Source organism: Bombus bifarius, unplaced genomic scaffold, assembly GCF_011952205.1.
Source record: "Bombus bifarius isolate JDL3187 unplaced genomic scaffold, Bbif_JDL3187 scf7180000008204, whole genome shotgun sequence".
In the NCBI taxonomy this organism is placed as follows: Eukaryota; Metazoa; Arthropoda; class Insecta; order Hymenoptera; family Apidae; genus Bombus; species Bombus bifarius.
Window position 1 is genome coordinate 1 of NW_022884508.1, and position 11626 is coordinate 11626.

General features: G+C 40.3%; 1 protein-coding gene across 1 annotated transcript; it reads left to right on the forward strand.

Moving 5' to 3' along the window:
- The first annotated feature begins 475 nt into the window (after nt 1-475).
- Nucleotides 476-898, forward strand: LOC117210481 (probable peroxisomal membrane protein PEX13). The gene has a single exon (XM_033453546.1). The coding sequence runs from the start codon at nt 476-478 to the stop codon at nt 896-898; it is 423 nt and encodes a 140-aa protein (XP_033309437.1).
- Nucleotides 899-11626: the final 10728 nt, after the last annotated feature.

Sequence of the window (11626 nt, forward strand, 5' to 3'; positions counted from 1 at the left end):
ATCGTTGAGCGATCTACGGGTTGATCTGGGACCCAAGACGATATTGTCGGTATGATTAGGAACGTCAAGATGCGTTCGTATGTGCCGTCGATGGAGGTGATCGTGGCCGTGATGTAGCGTTTCGAGGTCGTCGATAACGTGTTGAGTGTTCCGATTGGGACCGAACATTTCCGTTGGTTGAGTTTTAGTGAATCAGCGAGTTTTTCGGTGATAAAGTTCATGCTAGAGCCGGTGTCTAGCAGAGCTCTACAACGGAATGGTTGAATTTTATTGTTCGAGATGTTGACCTGCGCTGTGACTAACAAATCGTGCTGCAATGGTTCAGAAGGAAGCGAGGTCAATGAGTCCGTTTTCTGTGGTTCGGTCCCTAGCAAAGTCGTCTGATGACGTCATTGTTTTCCTTGTCGTTTAGGACTGGACGATATATTTGATCCCGATGCAGTCGTTTGCGATAACCGAGATTCGCGTTTCGGAGATGTTCGCGGATATGTTCGGGAAGACGTTCGGGGAGACGTTCGAGGAGACGTTCGGGGAGACGTTCGGGGACACGTTCGGGGACACGTTCGGGGACACGTTCGGGGACACGTTCGGGGACACGTTCGGGGACACGTTCGGGGACACGTTCGGGGACACGTTCGGGGACACGTTCGGGGACACGTTCGGGGAGACGTTCGGGGACACGTTCGGGGACACGTTCGGGGACACGTTCGGGGACACGTTCGGGGACACGTTCGGGGACACGTTCGGGGACACGTTCGGGGACACGTTCGGGGACACGTTCGGGGACACGTTCGGGGACACGTTCGGGGAGACGTTCGGGGAGACGTTCGGGGAGACGTTCGGGGAGACGTGGATGCGCGTCTCGAACGATGTGATGAACGCGGGGTCGGTGAACTAAGCGAAGATCGACCGCTCGATGTTCGGCTTACGCGTGTTCGTAATTTGCTATGACCATGGTCTTGATGCAAATATGTATGGTGTCGCTGTCTACAGATGCGACATGAACCAGCGGAGCATTGAGTAAGAGCGTGTCCCTTGCCTAAACAATTGTTACAGAGTTCGCTTTGTTGACAATTGTGGAATTGTTCGCTTTGAAGACATCACAATTCCATAATTCGCGTTGTCCTTGGCAGTTCGGACATACCAACATATTATGTGTAGTTGTGAATGCGTAACTTCGCGGCGCGTTCGGTCGCTGACGGTTGTGTTGATCGGACGCCCCTTTTATCACGGTTGATGCTGAACTTGTTTTATCGCCGTTCGTCTGTGTTTTTAGAAAATCTACCAAGTGCGTATATGACAGCATTTTCTTGTCCGGTAATGTGCGTTGCCATTTGCGAATGATGGCTGAGGGTAGCTTCGACGTGAATAGTTTGATAAGAACGACGTTCGAAGTGACTGGTTCGCCGAGTTTTTCTAAAGCTTGGAGGTTTACTCGGACCGTCTCGAGAAAATCATCTATAGCTTCGAGTGTCTCTTTAGTTATTTTCGGATAGTCGAAAATCAAGTCCCAGTGGCGCATGCAGACTTGACGGTGGCAGTCGAATTTTTCCTTCAGAACGTCAATAGCGATCGAATAATTTAACTCTGTGATGTCTAACGATTGTATACTTCGCGCGGCCTTTCCAGTCAAGGAGGATCGTAGATAATGAAATTTCTGCACGGATGCAAGTCGCTCGCTTCGATCGATAGTGGATAAGAAGAAGTCGTAAAATGAATGCCAATTTTTGATGGTACCGTCAAAAGTAGGCAGATGAATTTCCGGCAGTTTAATTGATGTCGGTTCGGCGACACTAGATGACTCGCAGCTTGGCGATTTCGACGACAATGCTGGTGTATCATCCATGAGAGTGTGTATTCGGACTACCAGATCGTAATATGTGTTTGTTAACTCGGAAACGTGCGCGTCGTCTTCCTCGCCTAAATGTTCTAATTCTTTTTGTAATAATCAATATTGTTTCCACGTGTCGTCGAGTAGTGTCGTATAGGCCGTTAAATAGGCCTTATTCGGTTGTCTAGATTGTTCGTATTCATCGAGTCGTTTCGATAGAGTGGTAAATCGATCGATTTGAAAGCCTCGTCTCCGATGCAAGGAGGTAATTTTATCTGTGTTCTCCATTGGTAAAGCAGATTGTGAAGGCAATGCAATGAACGAGCTTACCTTGTGGTTGCGAGTTTAAATGTTACTCGTCACCGCGTGTGTCTCGTTTAATGTGTAAGACGTGTTCTTACTGAAGTCAACCCTCTAGTTGTTGGCGTGAGGCTGCGTGGTTGCGTTCTTGCGTTTTCAAGAGGGTTATGCCTCTTCAAAACTGATGGTCCCTGGCGCTACTGACTTCGCTGGAGTGGTAACGCTTCTGCTGCTGTTTGTATTGGATTCACGTGGTACTGTATGGTAGTGGATGTCACTGGCGTGCACTTTTCACTTGACACGTGATACGGCTTGGAAGACCAAATGATTCGACCGGTTACGTGTCAACACTTTTCACTTGCCACTGTATCCGGCTCGAAGGACCAAATGTTACGACCGTTCGCGGAGAGACGCGGTCGCTAGGAAAACGCGTCAGCGAGAGGCGTAAATTCTCGCTACGATTATGTTAATCGACGCCCGAAAGTCATTCCCCTGTTTCGATTAAGATAACAGAGGTGGTTCAATGAATGTAACACTGTATTAACAGGTTAACATAAAATAATATATTTAACAATAATATGATTATTATATTACAGAAATTTGACTCGACTTTGCGATCTCTCTAGAGGAATTCGTTAGACTATTTGATTTTGCTCGATGTCAGACCTCTCGATGTGTAACGTTTGACTCGTCAGAAGGAACTGATTGCCTTTCGATGATTTCTTTGTCTTGTTTGGAAGACGACCCCCACTATGCTCGGGTCACGCCACCGCTCGCGCCTATGATCACGTATGCCCCTTCTTGTGTAGAAAACGTAACGGACAAAAATTAACGTTTCTAGAGCTCGCTGCTTGGCGACAACTATGCGCTCGTCGATACATTGTATATGATTCGGCGGGCAGATAAGATGATCTGCCTGCGACACTGTAAGACCGCGAGCGACGGTTAGAAAATACAGCCTGTGGTCAGCCTCGTGGCGTAACACTTGGTTTCTGCGAAAAATAAATTTGAAAACTGTGTACTAAGCCAATTCTTAACTAAACTTGTTCAAACTCTATTTCCTAGAAAACTAAGCTTCGAGCAAAAAAATTGTATTCTACTTTTTCCTTACATTCTTTCCCTTTTTCTTTACATGTTATTCTATCGAACCCTGTATAACACCGCACCTGAGTCAACTATCTAAAGTGTGAAATCCAGTCATCTATTAGGGGCTCTTAGAGATTATTACGTGTAATGAAATATAGTTATATAAATATGAGGTGATATGTCGTGATAGGGTCGGAAGGAAAACTCAGATTTATTGAACGATAAATGTTTATTCACTGTAATGTCAATGAGTACACTTGACGCAGGACTCGCGATTATATTCGGTTCGCGAATGCGCGGTTAGAGCTCGAATAGCTATGATTCGAGATGCGCTACGAGTGCGGACAATGATTGCGCGAGATGTCGAGAGCTTAGATGATTATTCGACTCGAACCGTGTAAGTATAACGATCGTGGTATGTTGACTCGCGGTAATAGACTGACTTTTTTGTCGCGATGCTGCTGCGGAGGAAGACTGCGTTGGGATGTGTCTAAGGATGCGAAGGCATCGGATTCGTTGAGAAAAGCTTTGGTTCGGAAAGTGAGGGAAATGTACGTTAATGTTTATTGGCTAATTCGTGTTGGTCGTTGGAAAAGGATGCTAGCTGCCCTTGAGAGGGTGTTGCTAGCGGGAAGCATCGTACGTGAGAGATAGTAGATTTCTCGTGTGTCCCCGTGGTAGGTGGTCGACTTCGAGACTGATAAACAAAGACTGCTTGTCTCTTTGGAGGACCTTAGCTAAAATAAATCCTAAGATTTATAGCGGTCCTTAGGCTAGCTGGAAATATTCGGTACGAATGTATCGACATCTGGCAATCATCTTGTCCGCAGGTATAGGGTCTTTGTGTCGTGCGTCACGCGACGTAAACTGTTGGGAAGTTTACTGTCAAGTGCCGCCACAAATATATAATTATAATTGTAATTGTAATAAAATATAAGGTCTACTGGCCTCACTTCCTTAACCAAAATTTTCATCAACAAATCCGATAGTCCTGTCCTGTGTCCTTAGACACACCCACCCCTAGCTTTCCTCACAGTATCGTCAGTAAAACTTCATTTATTCTGTATCCTTAGAATAGTCACCGGCGATCTATCGGTTTCGTGGTTTCTTGTGTCTCCGACCTGACAACCGCGACGTGGGGCCTGGTATGTGTAGAGAGTCACCGGATGTAACTCTAACAATTAAATCTAACTTAACAAAAAGCATATATTATTAAACATGTATTATTTTAATTTATATTAAGTTCCTTTTTGTTGTATAATATATTTATTATTCATTGTATAAAATATTATAATAAAACACTAACTCTATGAATTTTTCTAATACGTTAAGACACGTATCAATAAAGTTAGTTAAATGTTTTAATCATTTTAATTCCTTTCACATATATATTAATAATGATTTCGACTTTCGGTTTGGTTCAGGGCGAGGGTAACACGAGGACGGACAGCTCTGAGGAAAAAGTGAAGTGTAAAGGGAAAAAGGAGAAGGAAACACAAAGTGATACGTAGAAACCAAAGCAAGGGAATACTGGAAAGAAGAAGAGAAAAAAGATGCAGACTATGTAAAAGAAAAGAAGAAGACCTGAGACATGTAATAGAAGAATGTGAAATAACGAGAGGACCAAAGGACATAGAAAAAACACTAAATGAAACTGGAGAAGGTCGATCCAAAAGCAATAATAGAGAAGAGAAGTACAATACAAGACGGGAAGGAACGACAGGAAGGAAGCACGGCAAGGAGGCAAAAGCCCAAAGTTGCAATAGTTTTTTAGTCATTAGTATTTAGTTTCTTTACCTGCACCGTCGACCGTCACACAGCTTAGGCAGTTTATAGGTTTGGCCTCTTACTTCCGAAAATTTATTCCTAAATTTTCGCAAGTGATGAAACCCTTGTACGCACTCACTTCTAGTAACAAGCACATAACTTGGACGGACAGGCACGAAAAGATAAGACAACAGATAATTTCCGTTCTGACCGACGCGCCGGTGTTAATGATATTTGATCCCAATCGGCCCATAGAGCTACATACCGACGCTAGTTCGGAGGGGTATGGAGCTATTTTAATGCATAGAGTCGAAAAGGAAAACAGAGTCATCGAATATTATAGTAAAAGGACCAGTCCCGCGGAATCTAGGTATCATTCGTACGAACTGGAGACACTAGCAGTAGTAAGCGCCGTTAAGCATTTCCGACACTACTTACATGGACGGAAATTCTTAGTAGTGACGGACTGTAATTCTTTGAAAGCCTCCAGCAACAAAGTAAACTTAAACGACCGGGTTTATAGGTGGTGGGCTTATTTGCAAACATTCGATTTCGACATCATGTATCGAGAGGGTAAACGAATGGCCCACGTAGATTTCTTTTCGCGAAACCCCGTAGACTTGAATCGCCGTATGATAGACAAGGTCGCAGAGAAAGAGATTAATCTGGCCGAGATCTCCGAAAACTGGCTATTAGCGGAACAACGTCGCGATCCGCAAATCTCCGAAATCGTTAATAAATTACAGAACGAAGAGCTCGCGGAAGATATCGCGAATACCTACGAACTGCGATCCGGTACACTTTACCGTAAAGTACAACGAAAGGGCAGAACCCTTTGCTTACCCATTGTTCCGAGAGGTTTTAGATGGTCCGTCATAAACCATGTGCATCAGTCAATTATGCACTTAGGATGGGATAAAACGCTCGAGAAGCTCTATGAGTATTATTGGTTCGAGGGAATGGCGAAGTATGTTCGCAAGTTTGTCGAGAACTGCCATGCTTGTAGAGTTTCGAAGGCTAGTTCAGGTAAAATACAGGCTGAACTGCATCCTATACCTAAGACCGGCATACCGTGGCATACGGTGCATATGGACATAACGGGCAAGCTGAGTGGCAAGAATGACTCGAAAGAGTATGTCGTCGTCTTGATCGATGCCTTTACGAAATTCGTGCACTTATATCACACACGCAAATTGGATTCGCTCAGCGTTATCCAGGCACTTAAGTCCGCCGTGTTTTTGTTCGGTAGTCCCTGTCGGATAATAGCAGATCAGGGTAGATGTTTCACGGGCCGGGAATTTCAAGAATTCTGTGCAAGCAAACAAATCAAAGTTCATTTGATCGCGACCGGTGCAAGTAGGGCCAATGGGCAAGTAGAACGTGTTATGAGCACGTTAAAAAATATGTTCACAACGGTAGAAACGACCGGGCGTTCATGGCAAGACGCGATCGGGGAGATGCAATTGGCTTTGAATTGCACCATCAACCGCGTAACCAAATCGAGTCCTTTAGAGTTATTGATTGGTAGAGCAGCAAGACCGTATGACTTATTACTACCTGATAATATTGAGGAAAAAGAAATAGATATCTCCAGTGTAAGACAACAGGCAATAAAAGAGATGGAAACTAGTGCTAGGTATGACAAAGAGAGATTCGATAAAACCAAAGCTAAAGTAGTTAGGTTTAATCCTGGTGATTTGGTACTACGCCAAAATGAAGAAAGGAACCAGACAAAATTGGATCCAAAATTCAGGGGTCCGTTTGTGATATCGGAGGTCCTGGAAGGAGACCGATATACCTTGAAAACACTGGATGGGAAAAGGTCATACAAGTACAGTCATGACAGGTTAAGGAAAATGCCGGATAGTCGCATTCCTGCGGAGTTGGATGTCTGTTGTGATGACGAGAACAGTGACCATGGCGATGTGAGTACCCCGATCCCAGAGGATCGTAGAATTATATGAGCCCAGGTGCGGCCATGGGACGGAGTTCAGTGCGGTCAGGCACTGGGAGTGACGATGTCACGAAGCTGGGAGCCGGTTTAGTACCGACAGCGACGATGTCACGAAGCTGGGAGCCGGTTTAGTACCGACAGCGACGATGTCACGAAGCTGGGAGCCGGTTTAGTACCGACAGCGACGATGTCACGAAGCTGGGAGCCGGTTTAGTACCGACAGCGACGATGTCACGAAGCTGGGAGCCGGTTTAGTACCGACAGCGACGAATGCCACGACAGCGTTTGGAGCTGGTTTAGTACCGATAGCGACAATGTCACGAGGTTGGAGCTGGTCTAGTACCGACAGCGACAATGTCACGGATTTGGAGCTGGTCTAGTACCGACAGCGACGATGTCACGAAGCTGGAGCTGGTCTAGTACCGACAGTGACAATGTCACGAGGCTGGAGGCGGTCTAGTGTTGACAGCGATCGTGTTACGAAGCTGGTTATGTAACGAACTTTGAGAGTATGTGCGATTCGAAGGATGAGACCCATTTGGGTGTGAAATCGAGAATGGTCCGTCATGTCATTACGACCCGACTGAAAGCACGCAGAATGCAACTGGCACTTTGAATGCTAATCACAATGACACTAATCTTGTTTCCTTTTGTTTTGTTAACGAAGGTACACCCGAGGACGTGTGATAGTCAGGATGGCCGTGTCGGAGATGAAAGGAAAGCCGAAGCCCTTCCTTGGAAATTTTGGGAACATCCTCTAGTACCTTAGCCTAGATTTTATTATAGTTGTAATTGTTTAAGATTTGTAATAAGCGAGATTGGGTTCGAGGTGACAATCGGTCGCTGAACGTAGCCACGGTCACGGGATGGATGTTTTATCTAACGGAGGTCTGGAGTGGTTGTATGTGTTTTCCGAGAAGTGTGGTTGTGGCGGCATGCGGCCTCGAGAGCGGGCCGAGCCACGTGTGATGTTGCCTCGGAGGTGCCGATGCAATGGGACATACATTGTATTTAGTAACCAAAACTCCAGGCAGAAACTGCCTAGCAACGGCGTTTGGAACTCTCTCGATGCTTCCAACGAGTGTGCCTAGCAACGGCGTTTGGAACCTTCTCGATGCTTCCAAACGGGGATAGAAAACAAAATGCAATCGTACAGGGAGAAAAATCTCCACGAGGCTGGCATTCTTGCGATTGCCTTGGAGAGTGATACATCGAGCATTTTCGACGATCGCATTTGCGTCTAAGTTAGTTTCGCTTAGTAAGGAGTTATCCCGGTGACCGTGGATTCGTTTGAACTCAAACATTGCTAATAGTATTATTTAATTTAATTATTCGTAGATCGTGTTATTCATTAGGCTTAGTGTTTGTTAGACTTATTATTAGTTGTACTTATTATTTGTTAAGCTTAGTGATAGACCTGTATATACGTGTAAATAAAATCTCGGCTTTGTGAGACGATGGCTAGTCCACATGAAGAGTCGTCGCGCGCCCAAAATTCGAATCCTGATCCGACATATATATGTAATTTTGTGACAAAAGCGCTTTTTTGGTTTTTATTGTAAGTCAAATACACAAAGCTCGATAGGTGTATGCAAACTTTTATGATTGACTATGAGGAATTAATTTCTCGAGACAATCTCAAAAATGTATTACTTATGTCTTCCTAAATATTGTTCCCTTTTTATAAATTTTAATGAACTCAGGGTGAAATTAGGATTTGCATTTTTCAGTAATCCGTAATAGGATAATCAATTTATGATGAAGGAGAATTAATTATCTATCTACTTTAAATATCCGCCAATTAACAGGCATATTAAACAGTGAATGTTTACTCTTGAATACTCAGAAATCGAGCTAATTTTCGATCAATCGAGATAATTTTTATAATATCCTTGGACGTGTGCGAATACCTACATAGATATTCCGCTGATTCCTGGATATTTGTTAATTTTCTTCACAAAAATGTAAATAAATAATACATTTTTGTATGAATTTCACTTTGAAGATTTTTAAGAATATCTACACACCACTATTTTGTGGGAATGTCTCAAATAAACAAAACAAAGTATTTATCAAATTTAACTGCTATGCGATTAAAATTTTTAATATGCGTTTTCAACTTATTTTTATCGAATAAATTTATCCCTCATATGAATTGTACCTCCAATTTAATAATATCCAGTATTCGTTCTATTATTTGATATTTAATTTAACATGAATGTTCACTTTGGTTAAAATTAACTTTTAATTAAATTAGGCCTTTATAAATTGCTTTAAAGTGATTTTAAAAAGAAATTAACTGTTTGTCAGTTGCTTTAAAAGTTAGTTTAGATAAAAAGATTTAAATAGCATTCTAAATGATGGATTTATTTTGTTTCTCTGGGAACGATATTAAAAGTCAGTAAAGTTAATACACCATCTGTTTCTTAGGAAATGATCCAAAGTTTAAATAGATTTAAAATAATATTTCACTATTAGGAAATTCAATTACTTTCACAGTAAATAATTAAAGTTTAATGCTTTATTAATAATTTCCCAAATATCTGCAGAGAAACATTGTAATTGTTAGTTAATCGTAAATTTTTAATTCATACGTCATATTTAGACGAACATGAATTTTCATGGAAACCAGTATTCGTTAATCAGGAAACTAGATATAATCAAGTTTCTTTGCCATTGATAATCAATTACTAATTAGCATCTTTTTCACGAAAAAACATAATCTTCAATATGTGAAGAAATATAAGCTAAGTTATTACAATAATATAAATAACTTAAACATGTATTGAGAAATCGTTGTATAAGCGAAATGTTAAAATTTATATGTTTCTGTTACTATATATTTTAGATATAAGCTGCCCATTTCTAATTATACAAACCAATGGAATTTTGTATTTTTGAATGCGTAAGTTATAACTAGCATTTTTTAAACAAGGCTAACTGTAATTTAATTTTTTTAACAGTTTCTGTCAAAGCCATTATAATAAATACTAATATCTAATACATGTCGCGAATTTTATTATACAGAGTGAGTCATTAAAATGGTAACATCTAAATATCTCCGTTCTATTTATGGCTTTATAAAAAAGATCCTTAGGACAAAGTTACACTATTTCATAAGGTATATGTAGTGGTGGAACAAACATTTTCTGAGAATCATTTCTTCAATGAAATTTCGTTGTCATTGGTACCGTTTTTGGTGAGTTCAAATACTTTTTTATATACCAATTAATTCGATTTTTTATGCAAAATAAAAAGTAATATTAAAAAATAACAACCTCCTGTACACATTTATAAAATCATCTGAATCACATATAATAAAAGGGGTATGCGAATATTTAGTAAAACGTGTAAATATTCAGTACACGTCCAATATCAATTAGGTAAATAAGAGAATTGACAAATAATAATAACAACACTCAATTTCTATAAAAAATATATTACAAAACATTTGCTTATTTTAGTTACAAAATTATCAGTGGTAATTACTGGATAAATCGAACTGCAATGACTTTATTTACTTTATTTTATTTTTATTTATTTATTTTAATTCCCACAAAGATCATAACATGTAGCATCTATATTTTCAAATAACTCGAAAACGTGTGGCCAACAGTCCACAAACATTGTATAAACCTCTTTTGATACAGAATAATTTGTTAAACTTGTTGATAAAGTTCAATATTCTCCTGGAGTACTCTGTATGATAATCCTAATAAAAAAAATCAGATTATTGTATAAACTTGTAACGTGCATATCCCAATAAACCTCTCGTCCAAAATTTAAAATATTTTATTCGATTTTACTGTTTTATTCTGAGCAATGAATAAATAGAGCAGAATTAATTGCGTGTGACTCAAGGTCACCTGGTATTACATTGTCTATGGCAAACTTTAAACAGAAAAATTTACACAGCAAGAATTAACACGCGACATCAAAACTAAAGAAAATGAAAAAGGAACTATTAATATAACAAATTTAACTTCTGCATTTCTTAACTAATCTGATTCTATTCTTTATCGAACGGCAGATTGTTAGCTCGTTGTTCTTTCGTATTGTTTTTTATCGCCTTTTTAAATAAGTTTTTTAAATACAACAACAAAATTTTAAATAATTAGATGATGTTTTTTGTTATTTTTAAACATAGAATACTCTGACTTTGTTTTATGAAAAAGATTGGAATACCTTGTACAATTATATCGTATCATTATTATTAATCATATATAAATATATAGCCAATAATGTATTTTTTTCTATCACTATAATGTTTAAGAATACACATTTCGAAGCTTTCGAAATTTTAGTGTCCTTGCCATTTACAATTTTCATTTTTGCGTCGACTCGATAATGCTAAACGTAGTAACAGGTGCTTAGTAAAACTACACAAAAGTACATATATATATTGGAGATGAAAGGACACCGAGGCCTTCCCTTTGGAACTTTGGCAAAACCCCCTAACATTACAATCTAGATTCTACTCATAGCCGTAATTAAGCAATTGTCGTCATTCAATCCGATTGTATTTGTTCGACGTTTCCTGTTGAGTGCCGAAGCGTGCAGACGTGAGTCTAGTGCGCTGTGAAGTTCACAAAAAAACACGTGACGCCCATCCGTCGAAAGTGAATAGAAACAGACTTAATCCAAGTGTTTCTTAACTAACTAGTAGAAAATCCAACGCTCATAATCTT